The sequence below is a fragment of the Falco biarmicus genome, chromosome 7 (assembly GCF_023638135.1).
Source record: "Falco biarmicus isolate bFalBia1 chromosome 7, bFalBia1.pri, whole genome shotgun sequence".
NCBI classification, from domain to species: domain Eukaryota; kingdom Metazoa; phylum Chordata; class Aves; order Falconiformes; family Falconidae; genus Falco; species Falco biarmicus.
Window position 1 is genome coordinate 59104081 of NC_079294.1, and position 23398 is coordinate 59127478.

The window sequence follows — 23398 nt, forward strand, 5'->3', positions numbered from 1 at the left end:
TTCCTCGCCTGAACTTCACGGGTCTATTTCGGCAGTGACTCTTGGATTCAGTTCTGGTATTTGTGATGTTTGCACTTTGGAATACAGTTTATTGTCCAAAGCTGTGTTAGCTAAGTCAAAGGCAAAAAAATCAAAGATCTGTAAACAACTTTACAAGTATTCCTCCGATTAAGAGTATCTAGTGGGTAGTACGATCTCCAAAGTAACCAAGTGGAATTTTGTGATTGATATCCTTTTTCTGAAGGATGAAGATTATGGAATCTATGCTTTATGATGGTATCAAGATCTGTGACTTGGAATAGCTTTGGGGAGAACATGAGCACGACTCATTTCACATCATTGAAACAAAAGCTGGACCATTTCAAGGGCTGGGATGTCAGGTCCACAGCCAGTTTGGGACTGAAGGCTCTCTCACAGCGCAGCAAGGGCTTAGGATCACCTTGGATTCATCATCCATGTCCTATCCCCATGATAGAAGGCTTAGAAATAACTAGATTAATAGGATAGGGAAAACTTAGAATAATTAAAACTCTCATTGTATGTACAAAGACGAGCTTCACAGTATAACTTTGCAAATTAGGCCCGATCCTGGGGCCCTTTGTATTGGTAAGATGGACCTGGGATGCTCATGTGCAGATAAGAAGACACTGCGGGTATGCAATCTGTCCTGTTTTTTGGTTTTGAAGAAACTCGAGACAACGGCCCCCACGACCACCATCAGGAGACAGTGCACAAGCGCAAATGGGAGGAAACTTACGTTAATGACTTCTTGATAAGACTAATTATCCTAACCCAACATATTCTCGGGCATCTATTGAATATGTATGAATGTATACTTTAAATCACACGTGCACAATGAAGTCAGGGCAGCAGGTGCTTTTGGAATTATCCACCCTGATGCCCACCGGTGAATTAAACATACCTTCTTTATAACCTATCCTGAGTTATAAAGTTTAATTCCGCACGTCACCCATGATCCCAAAGCATAGCTAAAGCCCTGCCCAGGGGAGGCAAGCCAGCAAGTCCCTCGCTCGGGCAGGGCACCCTCGCCTGGGAGCTCCAGCAGCCATGAGGCGGGAAGCGCAACCCCCACTGCCCCGCGGCAGAGCGGAGCCTCAGCGAGGCCAGCGCGCGGCACGGCGGCCCCCTTCCGTATTTCTGAAGCTGTTTCTAGGGAGGCTCCCCCCGGCGGGCCCACAGCTCGCCTGCACCCGCCGGGGCCGGCCCAGGGCTGCGGGCAGGCGGCGCCCTGCCCCCCGCCGGGCGGGAAGCGGGACGGAACATGGCGGGCCCCTCCAGTCTCCGCTTCCCCGCCTTTCCCCGCGCCGCCGCGCATGCGCGGCAGGCGGCACCGAGGCCGTATCCCTCCGCCGAGCCCCTTTTGTCGGGGATATTTGTGTAATAAGATAATACCCGCACCCCATGGTAAGTGCCGGGCGCCCCTCGAAGCGCTGCCCGCGGGCGGCCCGCGCCGCCTCACGCCCGGGTGCGCGCTGGCGGCGGGGCTCCGCGGCGCGGCACGGCGCCCCTCCCCTCCCCTCGCCGTGTCCCTCCGCCAGGCGCAGCGGGGACTTTTGTGTGGGGCTTTTGGGCGCCGATGAGCGGCGGCCTCCGACGCCCCTGGTTGTTGTCGCGGCGGCGGCGGCCCGGCCGGCAGCACGGTAAGGCCCCATCCCCGCGCCCCGTCTCTCCCTCACCCCCCCGGGCCGGCCAAGCTTTTCCAGGTCAGTCTGCGCCTTTGTATAGGGCCCTGTTACCGGATGTGGAAGTTGATCTCTTCGCTGGTAAAAAATAATTCCACTTCCCCCGGAACCCGGCGCCGCGGCTCCCTCCGCAGCGCCCAGCCCAGCCAGGATTTCCTGTTGGGGAGAGCGGGCGCGCTGGCCGGCCTTCCGGGGACCCCGCCGCGCGGGGGGCGCGGGCAGAGCCGGCGGCGGTCTGGGCCGCGGCGGCGGCCTGGGCGGCCCGCGGGGCGCCGGGCGCGGCCTGTGGGGCAGGGGCTGCGCGGGGGTGGGGGGCCGCCGCGCGGCCGGCGGGTCGGGGGGTCGGGGCGTCGCGGGGACCGAGCGCCCGTCGCCACCGGTGGCCCCTCTCGCGCTGCCGCGGCCGCCGCGCAGGCCCTGGCGAGCGCGACGCGCTGGGCGAGGGGCCCAGGCGCTGAGGAGCTGCGCGGATCCTGCTGGGCCCGCGTCTTTCCCTGCCGGGCAGCCCGGTCTGGGCCGCGGGGGCCGGTCTGGGGCCTCACGGGGGGCCGGGGGGCCGGTTCCGTCACGGCCCGGCGCCCCGCGGGCGGCAGAGCCGCGTGCCGGAGATTGGCGCCAAAGGTGCCCTGAGGAGAGGCAGCTCCGCGGGGAGGGGAGCTCTGCCCTCCTCCGCAGCGGCCCTCGCCCCGCATCTGTAACTCCTGCTTTGCACTCAATAAAGCATGTGGTGGGAGCATAAACGTGGCACAAAACGCGTTCGTTCGGACTGTGGTTTTCTCTCCTAGATTAGTTTCTGTCGGCGAGACGCTGTCCCTTAGCGCGTCAGTGAAATCTCCTGTAGGAAGTCTTCTGTGCTTAAAGAGTTTTTAACCCAAAGCAGTTGTATGTTGTCATTTAACCTTCTTGCTCAGGTAGCTTTCATTTGATGGCAAATGCTGCATATTACTGTGAAATGTGCTAAAAGTTACGAATGCACACCTTGGAGTACTGTAGCTTAATGTTTGGGTGTGGTTTTTTTAAATCGTGACTTCTGAAGTAGTACTAAGACTAAGCAATTTGGTTGAAGTGCTTGTGCACACAGAAATACTCAAAGGGTACGTAAATCTGCATGAGGTTAAGATTATACATGGCAGATCAGCATGCCCTAGGTGTAGAGTCTTGTTCGTGACCCACTTTACTGAAAACAGTTTGTTTTCTAGGGGTGTTTTTAGGCCTGTGTGTCAGACAGAAACTGTTGAGGAAGATTCCTCACAATAAAACAGATGCTTCTTTATAATAAAACAGACAGGCTGGTGGTTTTTGTTTGAGGATATTTTTAAGTTTCAGTTAATCTGAGACAGAGTCTGAAGGCTGTAGTACAGTTCAAAGGCTACATCACAAGCCCTTAGATGCTTCATGTCAATCATAGCTGCTGTAATGTAACCTTTTTGTATCTAGTGCCAAAATGATCTGTGAAAGCTTGCTGGCAGTGCCAACCCAAATCTTGGTTGGTGCCAGTGGTTCACTCTTGTTGAATAATATTTTTTCAGATGTTGCATTTTGTTGCAGATGATAATGGCCAAATCTGTGCTCTCCTTTAAGGACAAGACTTTTCTACCATCTGTGTTATTTAATGGAGTTGATGATTGGTGCCGATTTAAATTAACGTATGAACCTAATTGGAGGACAGACTTGCGTAAATACAGGCTTGACTGTCTTAACCACTAAGCTATTCAACAATGTTTGCTTTTCTGATCTCTTTTCTCAGATCAAACATTTTTCATCTGCTGCATACATTGTCCAACATGAAGGTCATGTTGCTGTTTAAACAAACTAGAGAGAATTTAGTTACAAACACAACACAGTCATAGAGGAAAGCTGGAATCACTGGAATTAAAGCCAACTGCTATTAGCATATTAGTGTGATTTTCATTATTGTAATAGAAGTGTGGATACTCTAAGCCTAAGATACGAAGTACTACATGAAATCGTTGTCAAAATACATTTGTAAGGGTATAATTCCCTTAGGAAACACTATAGGAATTTTTGAGTTTATCCCATTTAACTTGTAATCACTATTAAATTACATACATGGTTAAATCATACCAAAGTGCTTAGGAGATGCTAGTACATGGGAAAACACTTAGGTGTAATGCAGACCTTCCGGTTCCTTTAAAAGTTACAAAACTAATTGAAATAAACTATTTGAAGAGCTGTTATGAGTTCAGGTATTGTGCTGTTATGTCAGGATGTTAAAAAAAAAAAAGTGGATCGTATTATTTCAATTATAATAATGATCAAAACTGAGTGCTTGATTAAAGACTTTAGCTTATAAATAGGAATAACTGCTTTACTTCAAAATATTTCTGACCTTGGTATAGATAGACATACAAAATTAGAAATGGCTGTTTCTGAATTTCTAGCGATACTGTGCAGTGTTGAAACTGGGGGGAGGATAGCACTTCTGAAGGTCAGGTTTGGGGAAGCAGGTTGGGTTTTTTTGAAGTGGAAAGAAAAAGACATTCTGCAAGAGCATTCTTTTTCCAGATGTAGTGGGTGTGAGAGATGATAGATCTCAAGCTATCTTCCAAGTACAGTTCTGTTGTGTGTCAAGTCAGTAGGGAAACCTGTTCAATTAGCATTCTATGGAACTTTGTCCTGGATTTTTTAGGAATGATTGCAAATCCTTATCATAGATATGGTGTATATTGATGTAGTTTACTTTCTTGTAAATTGCACTGCTGCAGTTCATGCTTTTCTAGTGTAAAAAATGTCTCTCGGGAGTGTTCCTTGGTAGAAGTACACTGGTGGCTGCAAGATCTGTGTGTTAGCAGGTGTTCTGCAACAACTGTTTTGTGCCTGCTGATTCTGACCAGCTGATGTTCACCACTGCAGTGGCAGAAGGGGGAATAAGGCTGTGTCCAGGATCCTTGGGACAGGACACCGGTCTGAAAGGTGCTGCAGTATTTTAAGCCAAACGGTCGTCTTCCTTTGGACTGCAGAATCTGCTGCTCTATTGTCTGTAGGCTATGGTGTGGTAGCCCACGCTTCCCAAGCTGCATGCTTTTCAGCTCCTGTCCCTCCCCGCAGAGCCCATTTCACACACAGTTCCACCTAAACTCCGTTCAAGTGCTGTTATATACCCTTCTGATCACAGCGTGATGTTCAGAGTTTTATAAAATGTATAAAAACTTAAATCTAACGTGGATACAAAAAAGCAGTAGGATTTCCTGTTGAACAGAAGTAAAATAGCAATAATAATTTGATCTCTGTTTTCATTGCCAGTTAATTGTGGCATCTGGCAAATGATACCATACAGAATGCATTGCAGTAATGAAATGTGGAAGTTCAGGAGGTGATTAATGCAAAGAAGTCCAAACCCGGCAGAAGCTCTTCCCTATTTACTCAATTGTAGACAAAACCTTCTGTTCTCACACTTGCATGGGAGCTCTTAGAAGTCTGGAAACATACTCAAGATTGCCGTAAGAATAACTGTAACAGTCTCAAGACTGTATTTCGGAGGCAGTGATGTTTTTATTGTCTAAAAGAATCCTCTTATAAAACATTACCCAGCTGTTGTGCTAGCCCAGCTTGGTGGAAATGACACAGTTACTGAGGAGTTACCTTCTGACACGCTAACTCAGTAGAGTTGATTTGTAACACTGTATGGCATAGTAGCAGTAGTTAACCAAGAGTACTGCTTTGAAATGGAAATCTCATTTAAATTTTAAATATATATTATTGTACTATATATAACTTTGCTTGTGATAGTATCACTGTGCTATTGTAGCGTTACTAAATGATCTCAAGAAAGCAGCTGAAGTATTTTTCTGGAAAGGGAAGAAAGGGAAATTCTGACACTGCAGAGCCTTTTTGTTATGTCGCAGTACTAGCAGTGGAAGAGTGTGGGGGAGGTGTGGGGCATGTTATTACTCAAGGGTTTCCTGACCTTACAATATTGGTACTTGGAATCGTCTACAAAGTAGAAATCAACTTTTGGTTGACTACTCTTGATAAATTTTGTCAATGTTAGTATCTGTTGGTTAAAAGTGACTAAATAGGTATGAGTTTTGTTGCAAAGGCTCCTTCAGTTGCTGTTGTTCATGGATTAGTGACATAACAATGTCATTTTATTTTTGAGTTCAACAGTGTAATTTTGCTACTTTTTTAACTTTCTTCCACTAGATGGCCCAAGCGTTCTTTCAAGTATGAGAACTGGAACTTAATTTCTAAACTAAATTTGTGATGTTTTAACTGAAGTTAAAATTCTGCATCAAGAAACATATGTAAATTTCTGTGATGCTTTGTGCTTGTTTAAAATACAACTACTTTATATCAACCAAGAGAGTGTTGGTTAATGTAAGTAATATGTGGTAATGAAGGTTAAATCATGTATGATTTTCCATGCCCCTCTTTTCCCTTGTTTAGAACATTTCTTACTGCATGTAGTACAAAGCTGTTTAGCTTTTTGCGTTGAGATGAGAGCTGATGTACTGTCACTTGGACAGTGTGTTCAGCAGTAGTGGTTCAGAGAGACTCTGAAAAGGTGTTGATCTCAGGCTGAAGTTTGTCCCTAACATCTCCTGGGACTGAGACTCTTATTTTTCAGACTACTGTAACTGATTTTTTTTTTCTGGTCTGTTTTGCTGCATGGGGTGTTGATAACAGCTTTGCGGTTTTTCACCAGTATAGATGTGGTCCATGGGTTCTGAATAGGTGTAGTTGTTAAATGTGCGGACAGTAATTTAATTCACCTATTTTTATTGTCTAATGGACATAAAGTATAAGCTTGTCATCAAGGCTATCTTTTTGGTTAGGGGAGAAAGACAGTTACACACAGAAGGCAGCTCTTACTGTGAGGGTGGTTAGACACTGGAATGAGGCCGAAGAAGTGGTGGGATTTTCACCCACAGAGACATGCAAAACTCAGCAGGACTGAGCCTGGCCATGCTGGGCCACCTCTGACTGGAAGATTGAACTAGGTGACCTCGAGAAGTCCCCCTCAGCCTCAATTATTCTGTAATTCCAAAAGAAGACTTTCTTAGTTCCTTTTCTCTACTGGTATGTAAACCAAAAATCAACACAAGAAAAATTAATTATTGTCTTTCTGAGTTAATTCCTCACTTCAGTATTTTGCATAGAGTTCCAGCTTTCCTTTTGCTTCTGAGGACCTTGATGTGGTGGTATTAGACCACCAGAACAAGTGTGTGTCTGTGTGTGCTCTTTTCCTTCTTAAATTGCACCCCCTGGAAAAAAAAAAAAATAAAAGGGCGTGCTATAGTCCTCCTTTCACTGCTGCACTTGCCAAATGCCCTCTCTGTCCTATTGTTTTATATCGTTACTCCTGGGGACTCCCTTTAACAGGGACAGTAGATTTTCTCTTATTCCTGTTTCTCTTTTTCTCTTTATGGAAGAGAGTCAGCTGTTGTCCCTTCCTCTGCATCTGACTGCTCCTTCTTTCCTTCCTTTTCCCATTGTCAGTATTTGTCCTGTCCTGCCACCTCCCTGTTCCTCTTCCCTTTTCTGGCCGGAGACAAATGAATATGTCCATGTGTACTAGAAGGATGGACATAAATGGAGAAGTATTTGGAAGTCAGTTCTGTAGACAAAAAGTCCTGTTCCAGTTCACCGCTCTACTGATACGTGGTGGAGTTCTGCATTTGCAGTATTTGTCTTGCTTTCTAATTTCTTCCAAAGTCAGTAGTTTTCACCTTGTTGAGCAATATGCCACACAGATTTTTACCAGTTGAGCCAATGGAGAACTTTCTAAATACGTTGGGTTTCTGATAGAAGTATATTTTTAATGGCATTTCTTTCTGAACTGATACACTCTTAACTTTGTGTAGGAAATTGGCTGCATGGCCTTGCAACTGCTGTTACTACTAATGCAGGCTTAACTTTGTGGCTGGAAACTGGACTGGTGAAAGTAATTCCATTCTTAGCATCCTGGTAGTGGAAAACATAGATACAGGTCTAAAACGTTAATGATACGTTTTGGTTGGTAGTGTTTAGTTCTTAACTTTCTTTTTACTGAACAAATTTAATAGCAAGTACGAAATAGTGTGGTTTTAAAAAGATGTTATACTCGGAAATCTTTGATGCAACAGAGACATATATAGGTGTCGCTTGTCTACATGTAGTTTTGCATGCTCCATTGTATGGAACTTTCAGTGCTGTAAAAGGGGGATTATCTAAAGGTGATGTGAAAGTTTTTTGGTTTTGGTCATGTCTCAATCAAAAGTTTGCACTTAACATGTTTTTTTTGTAGCTGTAGACAGTTGAAGCAGGTAGTAATGTTTGGTTTCAGGTGGACATTTTAGTTCGCGTATCTGATGCATGTAGTACAATAGTATGTTTATTGTGTTGTTTTGTAGCTAGAAATAAAGACATTATATTTTAGGGTGAACAAAATGAAGTGATAGTGATGGACAAGACTTCAGAAAGGTGTTGTTTCATACCTGAATGCGTTTACGTAGTGGCACCTCTTAAATATGTGTAGGCTTTTTGGATAAGTGAATGTAGTGCCTTTGGGTGTGTGACATCGCCATGATGTAGTACCATTTGGAAGCTGGACAAAGCTGGAGAAGAGTGTGGTATCAGGTGAGAGCTTCTGAACCACTTTCTGCTGTAAGAAATGTGCATCCAGTTCAGTTTAAATTTAGTTTGATACAACTTTACAGCTGCTGTGGTTGCAGCATTGTAATACTGAAATCTTCACCCCCGTGTCAGTTCTGTTTGGTTGACAAAAGTAATTCTAAAATCAGGCTGCTTATTGCAGTCAATAAAGCTTGTTTTCATGACTAAAATACCCCAGTTTTTGAGCTTTTCAGAGTAGTTCAGAAATAGTAATTTTAAAAAAATGACAGTGGCATTTGTATACTTACAATGATACTAATTTTGGTTTTTTTTTTCTTTATATTCCTTTATGTCCTTCACTAGATGTCACTAGTAGATTTGGGAAAGAAACTTTTAGAAGCTGCACGAGCAGGTCAAGATGATGAAGTTCGCATTTTGATGGCAAATGGAGCACCTTTTACCACAGATTGGGTAATGAAAACTTTTGCAGTGTTTGGTACCTGAAGAAGAAAATAGGATTATTACAGTTAAGCATTTGTAGTGCAAGCCTTGGGAGTTTCTTCTTGGAATTCTGCAGTCACATCATCTAATGTCTAATTAAGAATTAAAATTGTCTGTTTCTTCATATGACCTCCTACTGATTTTAGTAACAGACTGAATGAGCTCATTCTGATGGCTTTTAAGATGAGCTTTGGAGTGGTTCATGGGAGAAAGCAGCAATCATCCTCCTAGTTATTGTGTTTGTGCATTTAGTATAATAAGAGATCTGATTTAAGAAAGCAGTCACAACTGCCTAATATGTACAGCTGAGTGTTCCCTGATATAGAGGCTCAGAGTTGTCTTTTGGAGGTGTCTGTTTTTGAACAAGTTGTAACAGGGAGGTCAGGTACCTAAAATTCTAGGGTATTTAGAAGCCCTTAAGAGCCTTAATCTACTTAGTGACCTAACTTTTAAGCTGACTCTGTTTTGAGCAGGAGATTGGATTTAAGTGACTTCCAGTGGTCCCTTCCAACGTTGGTGTGGCATGTTGGCCAATACTAAGAATGGGGTTAGACCCCTTGAAACGTCACACCTCAAAGACTAAAAAAAACAAAGTACAGACCTCAAAAAGTTGCTTCCAGTGAGCTAGTTTTAGTGTGTTGTGATTATTTTGGGGAAAAAATTGTAAACTTTTCTTATTCTTCTCTTCACATTCTGTAAAAGCCCCAATGGCTTCTTTCCTTGAGACTGCAAGGGAAAATGATTTTGAAGTGGTGGCCTGACACCTGAGTTTTCTAGCCCCAGAATAAGAAGAAATACTTAATACTGACATCTGTTGAAACTCCACTTTTTCCATTACATTTGCAGTTGGGAACATCTCCACTTCATCTAGCAGCACAGTATGGACACTACTCAACAACAGAAGTGTTGCTGCGAGCAGGTGTAAGTCGGGATGCCAGAACCAAAGTGGACAGAACTCCATTACATATGGCAGCATCAGAAGGCCATGCCAGCATAGTAGAAGTCTTACTTAAGGTAAAGACTGCTGAAACAAGGTCGGAGGATGGGATATAACTATGGTTTATGATCAGACATTTGAAAATTTCTTTTAGTCATGAAACCAACATTGAAATATTTATACTGTGTGCACTGGGTGCTTTGTTTTCCTATTAAACTGTAATTTATTTTAGCATTAAAATCATCATGATTTCCAGTGATTACTTACTGCTGTTTCAAAATAAGACTACTTCCTCATTTGACATTGTGCGAGTAACAGCTTTAAGAACCAAGACATGTTATGTCTTGGGGACTCTTTAATCTTTTGAGGTAAATAATTTATTTGGTAGTTAGATTGAAGTACTTCTAATAAATCTGTAAATGTAAGGTAACAAGACATTACTGATGGAGAAAGACTATCCGGGACTTCATTCTGTGACCAGCATTATTTAATTCAGATACTTTTACTAACATAGTTCATGCAATGATCTTGTTTGTAGCATGGCGCTGATGTAAATGCGAAGGACATGCTCAAAATGACTGCGCTTCACTGGGCCACTGAACATAACCATCAAGAAGTTGTAGAACTCTTAATAAAATATGGAGTGGATGTTCATGCTCAAAGTAAATTTTGCAAAACGGCTTTAGATATTGCAGTAGACAATGGAAATGAAGACCTTGCAGAAATATTACAGGTAACTTTTGATTTATGATGTTAAGGGAATTTACAGAAAGGTACTTGTTTACACACGTGATACAGCTGCTGTATTAAAAGCTTAGTGTGAGAGATATGAGACCATATATTGCCTGATAATGCTAAGCTCAGTCTACTTCATGACATGGAAATGAGATTAATGTTAATAAACATTAGTTCGTCAAAGAACATTTTCACAGTCTACAAAGTCAAGGATAAGTATCCTTTATTTTCTTAAATTTGAGTGTTGTAGTACACACAACTAGGTGGAGTCATCACAGGCAAGGTATAAAACTTAACTCCCTACTCTGCCAATACATTTTGATACCCTAGTGTTGGGTTAGCTCCATGTATGGATATTCATGTCCTTGGAGATCAGGAGAGGAGAGAAGAGATGGCAATTTTTCCTGAATTAGAAAAACTAGAATTGACTTGTTGAAGTGATTGGGACCAGGCTTATTATAGATACTTACATGGAACTGTGTACTTGTTGTTCAGTAGTGTTCTTAAAGCCAAATTAAGTGCTAAGCGTTATTGAGAAAAAAATAGAAAGCAAACGAAAAATCATGCCACTGTATAAATCTGTTGTTCCCCTGCATCTTGAACTGTATGAACTTCTGGTCTGTTCCTTTAGCCTTTTCACTGCAGAAAGCATATAGTAAATAAAAGTCAATAATTGAAAGAAAGACAAAAGGAAGACTGTAATCTACAATTCATGGCCATTACTAAGCTGTTGGAGCTGATTTTCATGGCATGTAGCTGCCACAGCAGCCTTGGTTCTTCAGGCCTCCATTTTAGATACGTGAGCTTGCATATCTACAAAAGGGCCTTGTCTTTATATGGTCCTCTTTTGTTCACAGTAAATGGAAAGGAGAAGTAGTGGTGTGTCATTCTCTTTCACTTGAATAGATCTTTTGTCCTTAGATTGCAGACAAAAAAAAAAAGTTTCTCATGTACTTGCACAGAGCACAGGATGTGACATGATGTGTATATGTTGCATGAGTATAATGAGGCAGATCCTCCCTGTTTGGGTGGAATGTGCAGTAATTCTAGTTCTTACAGAGTAAATAACTTCCTTATAACTACAGCTGGAATGATGATACTACGTTTGTCTCTTAGATTGCAATGCAGAACCAAATCAATACAAATCCAGAGAGCCCGGACACTGTGACGATACATGCAGCAACACCACAGTTTATCATTGGACCTGGAGGGGTGGTGAACCTAACAGGTCTGGTATCTTCTGCAAATACATCAAATGGGACTAGTATTTAGATGCCTATAGGATAGCTACTAGGATTTTATACTTTAATTGATTTTCACCATTTGGTGGAAAGGCTTGAGGAAAAACAGGGGTAAGAATAGAGTAGTTACTGTGTTCCTCTTCAGTGTTTTTTGTGTTGTAAGTATTTAGGTACTGAAAACACCAGTCTTCAGAGATAAATTGTAAGAAACTGTATTCGCTTAACAAACTTGCCTTCAGAATAGCACTTTAGTTCAGCAGAGTGTTGCTGAGAACAGAGTGAGTGTTACAAGCTTCAGTGCAATAATAATGAAAAAAGGGACTTCACTGTTTTTAAATTTATCAGCTAACTTTTTTTCCCTGTCCTACTAGATGAAACAGGAGTGTCTGCTGTACAGTTTGGAAATTCATCGACATCAGTATTAGCCACATTGGCAGCTTTGGCAGAAGCATCAGCTCCACTGTCTAATTCTTCAGAAACACCAGGTTAGAAAACTAAGGCATTTAACCTCATTTAATAAACTAAAAGTACATAACTGGTACTTCTGGAGATACAGTTCATACAGAAATGAGATTACAATCTTCCTTGTTTCAGCATGAACAAATTTTTTCCTTTACTTTCACTTGGAAGGTTGCCAGATTCATATGTACTATTATTTCTTAATAAGATTTCTGGACCTAATGTGAGTAGCATTCATCTTGCTGAAAGCAAGCATAGATCAGGAGGTTGAATTTACATCTTTGTCTATATATGGTTTAGTTGCTTCTGTTAAATGTTGGGAGACGGTCCCCAATGTTGCCTGCATACACTTTGTCAGGAGTTATTTCAAATCTTTCACACAAAAGTCACAAGAACATTTGGCAATCTTAATGTGCGGTTTGCCCATTAGAATGTCTGTGGGTCATCTTTTCAACACTGAGTCATTCTACTTGCATTTGGACTATTTAGTGGTTAGTGTCCCACTTCAGGCTGGTAGGCTGTCATGACATTGCAGGTAAATGTAAGCCTAGCACAGGGGTCCTCAAACTTTTCAAACAGGGGGCCGGCGCGCGGGTTAAGTGGCAGGAGGTCATCTGCGGCTGCTTGGTTTCACCCCCCAACCCCCGGCGGGGGGGGGTGGGGTGGGCAGGGGGGTTCTGTAAATACCGGGGGCCAGATTGAGGACCCTGGGGGGCCGTATCTGGCCCACGGGCCATAGTTTGAGGACCCCTGGCCTAGCAATACATTGTCGTTCTCCTAGGAAGAAACAGCCTGTCTCTCTCACTGCAGCCATATGCACCCTCTCTTATTCCATAAGGCCATAAGAAGCCAGAAAGGCACAAGGAATTCCATTGCCTCAGTTCCCAAGTTTTGCATTCCTGTTTCTTAACACAAAACCCCTTCGCCCCGCCCCATGGATCTTTGCCAGTTATTGCTTTGTGTGAAAAAAACGCAACTTTTGTCACGGTTTCATACTCCATACTCTGCAAGTTGCCCTGGATATATTTGTCCATTGTTTGAGTAATGTGTTGCTTGTTTTTCTGTACCTTTTCACTTTTGTTCATTTCAACATGCAAAGTGAATAAAGAGATAGCAGCCAGGTATCTTACAGCATCAGAGTGGATAATAAAGACTAGTAATTACCATTAACAGGTTTGAGAAGGACCTCATCAGGTCCCATGGACTATGCACCTTCAGGTTCCTTAGGTGGTATTGAACCTGATGATCTCCTACAGCGGGTGGTTCTCCATTCTCCCAGCCCCTGCCTTTGCCTTCTGCAACTTGGGCAGTGGGGCTGGAGCACCTGCCAGTGAAGACCGAGGCAAGAAAGTCACAGAGTACCTCAGCCTTCTCCATGTCCTGGGTAACCAGGTCTCCTGTTTCCTTCTGGAGAGGGCCTACACTTTCCCTAGTCTTTCTTTTATTACCTACAGAAGCTTTTCTTGTTGCCCTTGATGCCCCTGGCCAGATTTAATTCCATCAGGGCTTTAGCTTTCCTAACCTGATCCCTGGCTGCTCAGACAATTTCTCTGTATTCCTCCCAGGCTACCTGTCATTACTTCCACCCTCTGTAGGATTCTTTTTTTCTGTGTTCGAATCTTCAGAAGACAATGGCTGCAGTCGTTATGTGAACCACAGAGTGATTTTTGTGTGTTGTGTGATATTGTAATTAACTTAAAAGATGAAAGCTTCAGGCTTTTATGTACCTTCTCTCATCTCGAGCGTCACAACACAGTCTATAGGGTTTTAATTTTATCTCTAGATAGGAAGTACTCTAATATCTGTTATTTAAATCAAAGGCTTTGCTTGTACCTTGACAATTTGAAAATAAAATACAGAGTGTGTTTGAAATTCTGTGATTGTGCTACTAGTGATCTTGCTCTTTGTCTCAGTATTTTGTTGCTTTAAAAATAAGGCTGGTAGTGCGAGACCCCAGTTACAATGTATAGTGCAAGCTGAGCTGTGTGTTGTAGTTCTGAATGCAGTCTGCCTTATGTTACCTTGATTTATAGGTACAATATAGAACTGTGAGGGTTCACTGCTGTATATTTATTATCAAATCATGAATTTGAAATGTTTAGTTCAGCTAGGAGTTTGTATTTTTAACTATAAAATTATATACATACAATGTTTATTTTACTTTTTAAGCTTTATTGTTCTTGTTTAAAGGTGTAAAACTTTCAGCTCTGTAGCACTTTTCCTTTAGTCCTATTTCATACTTTGTATAATTAAGTTGTGGATGTGTTTGAAGCACCCATGTAGTACAGACTAAACTTTTAAGGTTGTCTAGAGGTCCTTCAGTCTGTTACTGTCTTGAAGACCATTATGGTAACCAGAGAAATCACAACTGGGTCCTGAGGTACACCTGGCAAAGTGCTGGCTGAGGAGTAATTTCAAGCTTAATTATTTTTTTTTTTTTTAATTCTGCTGTCAGTGTAATTTAGTCCAGCTTGTGTACAATGCAGAAGTTAGTTGTGTTCTTAAAAACAACTCTTGTTCTTGTAGCCATGTTAACACTGAACCCCAAGTGTCAGTTTTGAGTGGGGTATATCTATTAGGAAACATGCTAAATAAAAAAAATAAATTACTATATCGAGCAAGGCAAACCAGGACAGAGTTGCATGTATAGTTCAATATGTTAGTTCTCTGTGTTGGCCTAGTGAAATATTTCTATTAACAATATAATATGTAGTAAGGCATTGGAGGGGGAGGGGTGTGACATCAAATTTTAAGACAATGGAAGTGATTTTTTTTCTTAGCTGTACCAAAATGCCTTTGAAATCTTAAAAATTTATAAATTGACTTAATTCATTTACTAATCTGTTGATAGTTGTGGCCACAGAAGAAGTTGTGACTGCAGAATCTGTGGATGGTGCTATTCAACAAGTTGTCAGTTCTGGGGGTCAACAAGTAATTACTATAGTTACAGACGGCATTCAGCTTGGTAACCTGCACTCAATTCCAACCAGTGGAATAGGGCAACCAATCATTGTGACCATGCCTGATGGACAGCAAGGTGAGTGGAAACTTGTATGGTTTGAGCTTGAGGAGCTATTGTAGTTACAGTAATAATAATAAATTATTAGGTGCAAATAGCTTGGACAACTTTGTGTAATTAGCAGTTTAAATACATCTTTGAATTCTTAAACTGCAAAAGGCTCATAGACGCATGAGCTGCTGCTGTTCAGTGAATTACCATGTCAGCTGAGTCTCTGCATTAGGAAAAAAAATGGAAGAATTACTAAACTGTATGGAGGAGAAATGAGTCATTTAAGGGAAAAGTGATAACTATTTGCTTTACCTTCACTAAGTTTGATTGTTGGAAACTTGTTATGAAAACTAAAAGATGGAGTAAAACAAAAGCTGCCCTCCAATACTTAGGTGGTTGTCTTGCTGGAAAGATGAGGAGGTGAGGCTTGGGTTTAGAAACCTGATATATCAAGCAAGATATGCAAGTCCAGTGGAACATGTTCTTAACAGGACAAAACTCAAGTCTTACATGCTTGAAGTTTTAGAGGAGCAGTGGCATAACCAGTGAAGCCAGGGCAATGCAGATTGTACTGTTGGGCCATATGTACCTTGTTTGTGGAAGCTGTTGGTGTAATAAGTGCTATTTTGTGACATGCATATGTGTTGGGTGGTTTCTTTTAAAGATGCTCTGCCACTTACTATTTAGACAAAAATGGTTCCTTTTCTGGTTTCTTCATGAGGTCTCCCAGTGTGGAGCTTGAAGAGTTGTACACTGGAGACAAATTATTTGGTTCACAGTCTGAGCAAGTACAGCTAGTTATCGGAAAGCATGAATGTGTGTGGGTAGTAACTGAAGTGACAGTTACGACATTTAATTGCCAGATGGTTGCATGAGTAACTTGGAGTATGAATTTCTTTGGAGCCCTTATTGTTTGTCCTTCAAGGTTAGTAACTGCTGGATTTTCAGATTGCCTAAGGTGTTCTAATTAATCAAAATAACAGTTTCGTATTTAGTATTTGCTTCAGAAACATTATGAAGATGGTCTGCTACATGAGTTACAGGCTGGTAACTCTGCTGCAGTTCACTTCCATGTTGGTTTACTCTCTGAAAAATGGCAATGATACTCCAGAGTGACAACTAATTCTTGTAGACATCAGTAACAAAGAATTTTAAAAATAGTAGCATGCAAGCAGCTAAAGTGTTTAGTAAATTTTCACCATACAGACTTTATACTGAACTTTATTTGTTTTCATAAGTGAATGTCTCTGCATTTTATTGCTGTTAATAAATTACTTAATTGTATGATTTTTATGTAGTGCAAATATTGTTTGAAGTAAATATATTTATATGTACAAATATGTCTTCAGTACTAACAGTTCCAGCCACAGACATTGCTGAAGAAACTGTGATAAGTGAAGAACCACCAGTGAAGAGACAGTGTATTGAGATTGTTGAAAATCGCGTGGAGTCTGCAGAAATAGAAGTAAGGAATATATTAAGTGATATGTGTTAATCAGAGTGTTCAGCACTGAGTATCTGGTTGTGGTTTTTTTTGTTCTAGAGTTTGATTTCTGTGTTACCACAGAATGAAGTGTGTGAAACAATAACTTGCTCAGCCTCCCCTGTTACTGAAATTTTGTCTTCTATGAAGTTGTAAAAAGAACATAGGAGAACTGTTTGCTTCATCCTCTGTACACATAAAAGTGACCTTTGTTTTCAGTATATGATAACTTTATTTTTTTGTTTTTCCTTGAAGATCACTAACTAGTTTTTAAAACTAGGTACCATTGTATTATTGAGTAACTTGACCCTTTCCACTAGCAGTGAACAAGAGTACTGTACCCCTCATCTGTCTGTTATCACCACATGCTTGTCCTGATAGTGAGATCATATTTTGAGCAATGTTTCCTTTCCATTCATGATATCTAGATAACTGTTAATGGAAATGTGAAACAGTAGATGCTGTGTTTGCCAATTTTTATCTGTACACCCCCCCCACCCCACCCCCACCCTTTTTTTTTTTTTAGTTCTGGAGCCGTTTACTGTGAAGTATATTTACACCATCCTGTTTTTTTTAAAAATGGTAATGTGGAAGACCTAACATCCTTTGACCTCACCTAAGAGCTTTTCTTTTTAAATAAGACAAATACATGTAGCTGTTCAATTTGAAATTGTAGCTTTTTTATATTAGCCATGATAGGTCAACCATCTTATTCCTCCTTCTGTTTCTTATAACTGTGCTGACCAGTTTTGGTCAAAAATTTATGAAAATTGCTGTCTGCCTTGGCTAGGCTCTAAGTTCTTGTTTTCTTAACTCCATGATACTTCATTTATCAAAGGCTGTATTCTCCAACTTCTGTTCATATTACAAATTCTGTCTAATTGAATATGTTTTATTGTACAGTGTGTGCTATATGTTATCCATGTTTAATAACAGTAATTACCACCTTTCATCATTTGCTTTCCCTGTCCCTAAGTTGTCACATCAAATACTTTCGGCTTTTGCAGCTTTGTGGTCATTACAGATTATCATGACAGTTGAAATTTTCTTGCTGCAGTTTTTTAAAATGTATGACTGTTACAATAAAAGCATTTCTTTTGTTCACACTTTTAAACATCTGCCTGAATTATTCGTAAAGGAAATTACGTTTCCTTGAGTATTTTGAGAATTCTGTTAAGTGAATGAAAAAAAATGTAGATCCATTAAGGAATAAATCAACCTGTTCCTAATTACAGATAGTTAGTATAACTGTACAAATAGTTCTTTTAGGAGGATGACCAGTTTCAATTCTATATTTTAAACACATTTCTCAAGTATCAAAAGAAGTTAGTTTAAACGAGTTACTTTTATCTGTTACTTTTTAAGTACAAGTTTTGATGACTGACGTTGTCCCTGCCTGTACAGCTGGAAATGCACATGCAGACGTCTGCCTCTGTGTGGCAGCCAGTTGACTTCAGGAGCCTTACTGTGGTTCACAGGGCTGTGGTGCTACCTCACCTTGGTAACGGGGACATTAAAGAAGTGCACGTAAAGTTGGTTCACTTCAAGCTTCATCATCATAGAAGGTGGTAGATACTTGAATTTGGAGGGAGTGGGCCCCCTCCCCTCATTAAAATATTTTTTAATGTAGAAAACCTTTAGTATTTGGTTTCTTTGCCTCACTGGTGATTCGTCCCTTTATTTCATTATAAAGAATTGATTCAAGGCAGAGAGTGCTTCCTTCAGCTCTTTTAAATTCACAGTGTATGAAAAAATAACTGTAGTTTGAAAGTCTTTAGGTTGAACATCCTCCCATTCATGTGAGGTGAGAAACTTTCCCATGAAATTATTGTGAATGCCTAAAGCTGAAGTGATGCCTTTTTGATTTTTCCTCTTCTGGGTCTGTTAAGTTCAAGCATTTCAGCTAATTTTTAAGTGTGATAGCAGTTTTCCTAAACAATTTGATATTTTAAAAATAGGATGGCAGCAAAAAACCCTGTCACACAGATACTGTTTTTCATTTTCATGCATAATTCATTAACATACCGTAATTTTTATTTTCATTCTTGATTTTGACTGTTTTTCCTGTGTTGCATGTTTGAAAGGTGACACACATTAGAAACCAGGATGATCATTTCATTAGACTGAAAAAAAAAATCATAACTGTAGATCAATTATATTAGTGAATTCATTGCCCTGTTTTTTTCTGTCGTTAAAAAGAATGCTTAGTTTGGTTATTTTAGTTATGGGTGTCCCTGTTGTCAATGCATATAGACTGTTAAAAGTTACATGTAATGAAGAGAATTCCCTGATAAAATGGAAGATTTCTTAAGAGCACTCGGGATCCTCTAACTTGATTTTTACCTTGGTAGGTTTTTATACCAATACAAAAAGACTTTGGATAATCAGAAGGCTTTCAGTTGTGTTCTACAGAATGCCCCAAGAACACTTTCTGGATCTATTAAGTTAACAGACCAGATACAGTCCGCCCTGTTCTAGATGTCAGAGTTAAGGGACCGATTGTCACTGTTCAGTCCACTGTAGGTCTGCATTGCTCCTCCAGAAGCATTAGTTTCTTTCCACAGCCTAGTTAGTATACTTGGCCTCAGCCTAACTCATTCTGTTTACATTAGGACTATGATTGACTAGAAAATTACACCTGTTAGTTGCTGGACTAATCTACATGCTTTTAATTGCTAATCTGTCTGGTAGATACTGGTTTTATCTTCTTGTATCTGCCACTGGGACTTGGGTTTTTTTCCCTTTTTTTTCTATCCCTTCCTTAATGTGCTATACTCACCATGGGTACACAGCTCTATTTATTTCTTCTGTGGGAAATACTCTTTAAGATGTGGTTTAAGAACCTCGCTACCCCCAAGTGTTTGCAGTCTGCACACACCATAGTAGTGGTAGTCCCTTGCTTTTTGTAATGCAGCACAGAACCACTGGCCAGTGAGCTACCAGTGGTTCTTACTCTTCTGCAGCCCAGTAGGTAGAGCAGCTTTACTTCTTGCCAATGTTAGATTTCTGACATTTTTTATGTGACAAATTCATGAGAGAAATAATGCCCAGCTCAGTATATCCCAGGGCTCTGTGCGCTCAAGAGGGAAAGGTTGCTTTCCACGCATAGCAGGATCAGCTGTTTTGACTGCTTCCCTGAGAATTGTCTTGTAAGTCTGTTTACTGACTTGCTACTTGGGCTGTTTTACATCAGCTGTTGGCTCCCCTTGTGCTACATAGATAACTTACAGAAATAGGAGTGTGTTTTGGTTGGGCTGGTGCTGGAGTATCGTTCATGTAGGCTCTACCATTCATTTGGCATTTGTCAGTCTAGTTGCTACATGGGGTTGGGCATTCATAAAGTGGCTTAAAAAGCAGGATCCAATTTTTCAGAGGTGGAAGTTGAACTTCCTTTTGAAATAAGTAAGCTAGATCAAATGAGCTCTCATTTTATTAGCATATGCTCCAAATGAAGCGAACCCTAGCTAGCTTCCTTCAGCTCTCAAACCCCGATGTAAAATGAAGTTGCACATAATGGAGTTTGTTCTGTGTTATAGCTAGTCTGTATAATGTGTTAATAACATCTCTCCTTCACCTGTTGTTTTTGCTATGCAGATGCTGCTGTTAGCAATGATCTGATCACCTATGTCATTATATTCCAGCACATTCAGCACAGCATGTGACTGCTAAATGTGACTGTGACAAGTACTGAGAACAGTAGGAAGTAGAAGGGAGGCAGAGTATTCTGTATTTTCAGGCTCTGACCATGAAAATATGTGAGTGCAATTAAAGAGGTGAAGAGTAGGGATGCTGTTTCGGGGTGGGTGTGGGGAGAAACCTCGAACAATTGTTACAGGTATTAATTGGACTGTGATACAGAACTGCTGGGATGGGAATAAGGTGGAAAGGCAACTTATTTTCAAGGGGCCTCGGTTTTTGATAAGAGCTTTGTTTTTCTGGGAGATAGCTCATTTCTCTGACAACCTCCCTGTGCCTACTTAAAAACTACAGTGGAAAGAATGATTTGAAATCAAATGCTACCTTACTCATAAAAACATGATGCACTTTAATGAAATGGTATTTTGTTGAAGATCAAAACAAAACTATTTTCGAAGCAAATTGCTTTTTCAATTGGACCAGTGCAGCATCAAACAAAACAACGGTACCTACATCACTGGAGATGGGAATACATTCTCCTTAGTTCCTAAGGCATCTTCATAGGAAGTGGCATTTCCCATATTGTTTTGCTTGGAAACCATTTTGTAGCCATCCTCAACAAACTTGTACGCAGGATGGAGCCTTAAGTTATACTTTGGAATTGAAAAAGCTTATCTAGCTAAATGCCTGTTAATTCATAAAAACGTGCCCTTGGGGATGTAATTATATCTCTGGATTGCGTCGTATCAGTCACTTCAGATCACTGTGTTTACAAACCAGTTATGTGTATATTTTGGTTAGTGAGCAACTGTCATTTTCTAGTGCAAACTAGGTAACAGTTTTTCATTATAGTGTTTGATTAGAATTACAACAGAAAGGGACAATCCTATTAGATTGGATTCCAATTTTAAAAAGAAACAAAGGGAATTGTTAACATTCCTCCAATGATTCATAGTATGTTAGTATTAGGTCACCACGCTTCCACTTTATTTTACTCTTCTTCCATGAAGACTTGCTTGATACCTTTGCAGCTAAAGAAACTTGGGTTTACTGTATTTAAACTTCCAAGCCTTATTGTGGGGGGTTGTCTGGTGTGGTAGTCCGTGGCTAATTTACACAGCAGCATTCGTGTAGGTTTGTCCGAATAAGAACTGAACGATTTCTACATGATACCCTAACACTTGTGCTGCATGTAAAGGAAAAGTATTTGCCATTTTAACTTTCATTTGATACATATTTGACAAAATATTGCTGGTTCTGTTTCTAATAGGAAAGAGAAACTCTTCAGAAACAGCTGGATGAGGCAAACAGAGAAGCACAAAAATATCGTCAGCAGCTTCTAAAGAAAGAACAAGAAGCAGAGGCTTATCGGCAGAAGTTAGAGGCAATGAACCGCCTGCAGACTAATAAAGAAGCTGTTTAATAAAAAAATGAACATACTGCAAAGCCTGTTACTTTCAAAAACCTGCAGTACAATCTTGAACTGTACGCTATATAGGTACAGACACAGGATTACATGATAGAGAAGATGCTACAAGTTGATAACCGGACTTAAGCCGTGAGCTCTGATGAATTTCTTGTAACATAAAAACTCTGAATTTAGAAATTGTGCAAAGTATTTAAAATGAAATACTGTAAATAGTTGGTTTTTTTACAGTTTCAAAATGAGTTGATAAATCTTTTTGAAGGGAACCAGAAACATGAGAAGCCAATGTTTTTGTGAAATTTTGATTTTAGTATGAATCTTAACTTCTGAAAAACAGAACAGTTTTAAGGGTGATGATGTTGATTTAAGCTGACAGCTTGAAAATGAATTATGTGGCAAAATGAATTAACAGTTATTTCTCCATGGTAACAACTTAAACTTCTCTGAATAAGACATTTCCAGGTGGAAATCTTTGTACAGCTTTAAGTAGTTGTCTCAGATTCTCTGAAAACCATTTTTGGTTTGTTTTTTTTTTATTTTAGGTGGTGAAATTTTTATATTTAATTTCAGATATATCCAAGTAGATTTACATGTATATGAAGCTAATATTTTTTAAACTTTTCAGTTTGTACATATGCTGCATGTTTTTATAATTTCTACACATACATCTTGCATAGGTATTTTTCAGCAAAGATGAGAAAAATGAGAAAAATGTTTAGCCTATAGGTCATTTGAAATAAACTAGCAGCCGGTTTTATTGTGGATGGTATATTTCTTGGAAGAATGTAATTTGTAATTAAAAAGAACAAAAAAAAAATCTTAATTTACATATTGGAGGCAATTTAAAATTGTGAGTGGAGGCATTGAAACTTCACTTTGTTTTACAAACTTAAAAGTTTCACTGTGTCTTACAGTTTTCCTGTACAAACATTTTAAAGTTCAGTAACGAATAGAAAAGAATGTCTCCACTGGAACACAACTAGTAGTTCTTTTAGAATATTCCTATTGATCTCTTTTTCCCCAATAGCCTTGAAATTATTTCAGTGATATGTTTTTTTTTTCCAAACAGACTTTTGCATTTTAATCATGCAATTGGACAAGTAATTTTTTTATGTTGTAGTGATGCTTTTCTTACCTAGCATCATTGTTCCTCACTGTGATACTCTGTGTGTGTGTGTCTGTGCAGTGATCTATTATGCTTAGGATTTATATAGCACGTTACATCTTCAGAGCATTGTAAAATCTTTTAAAGAACCCTTACTGTACTGCCTGAGGCAGGTAAGTGGGTGTTATTGTCTCAATTTTATAACTGGTATAAGTGCAACACAGGGAGTGTTAAATGACTGGCCCAAGACCACATGAATCTGTGGTAGACCTGGGAATAGATCTCAGGAGTTCCTGACTTCTAGTCCTGTGCTTAGACTGAGCTGCCTTAAGATTGTTCAGTGCTGTGTTACATTAAATTTTGAACTACTGTGCAGATTCCTTTTTTGTAAGATACAATTCTTTGTGCTTTGCTTTGTTGTTCCATGTTTCACTGCTTTTATGGAATTGTTTATATAAACTTAAGCAAAAAGTCTAGTTTACCTATACTGTACACAGAAGAATTACCCTTAAAACTGTACTCTGGCCTACTTTTTCTATTTTACAATTAAATATCTTTTCCACATATATATAGTGTAGAATCAATTCCATTTCAGTTGTTTTGTGTG

At 40.2% G+C, this 23398-nt stretch overlaps 1 protein-coding gene across 6 annotated transcripts; it reads left to right on the forward strand.

The window, feature by feature from the left end:
• The first annotated feature begins 1145 nt into the window (after window positions 1–1145).
• Window positions 1146–23357, forward strand: GABPB1 (GA binding protein transcription factor subunit beta 1). Of its 6 annotated transcripts, none has more exons than XM_056347884.1 (10): window positions 3502–6743; window positions 8083–8282; window positions 8622–8729; window positions 9606–9773; window positions 10235–10429; window positions 11548–11659; window positions 12044–12157; window positions 14983–15168; window positions 16491–16606; window positions 21531–23357. In XM_056347884.1, exons 3-10 carry the CDS (start codon window positions 8622–8624, stop codon window positions 21681–21683), a joined length of 1152 nt encoding a protein of 383 aa, XP_056203859.1. In that variant the 5' UTR covers window positions 3502–6743; window positions 8083–8282; the 3' UTR covers window positions 21684–23357. The 6 variants fall into 6 exon arrangements, with proteins under 6 accessions (XP_056203855.1, XP_056203856.1, XP_056203859.1 ...); XM_056347885.1 differs by having other exon boundaries at window positions 8182–8282; XM_056347880.1 differs by lacking the exons at window positions 3502–6743; window positions 8083–8282 and adding an exon at window positions 1146–1425.
• Window positions 23358–23398: the final 41 nt, after the last annotated feature.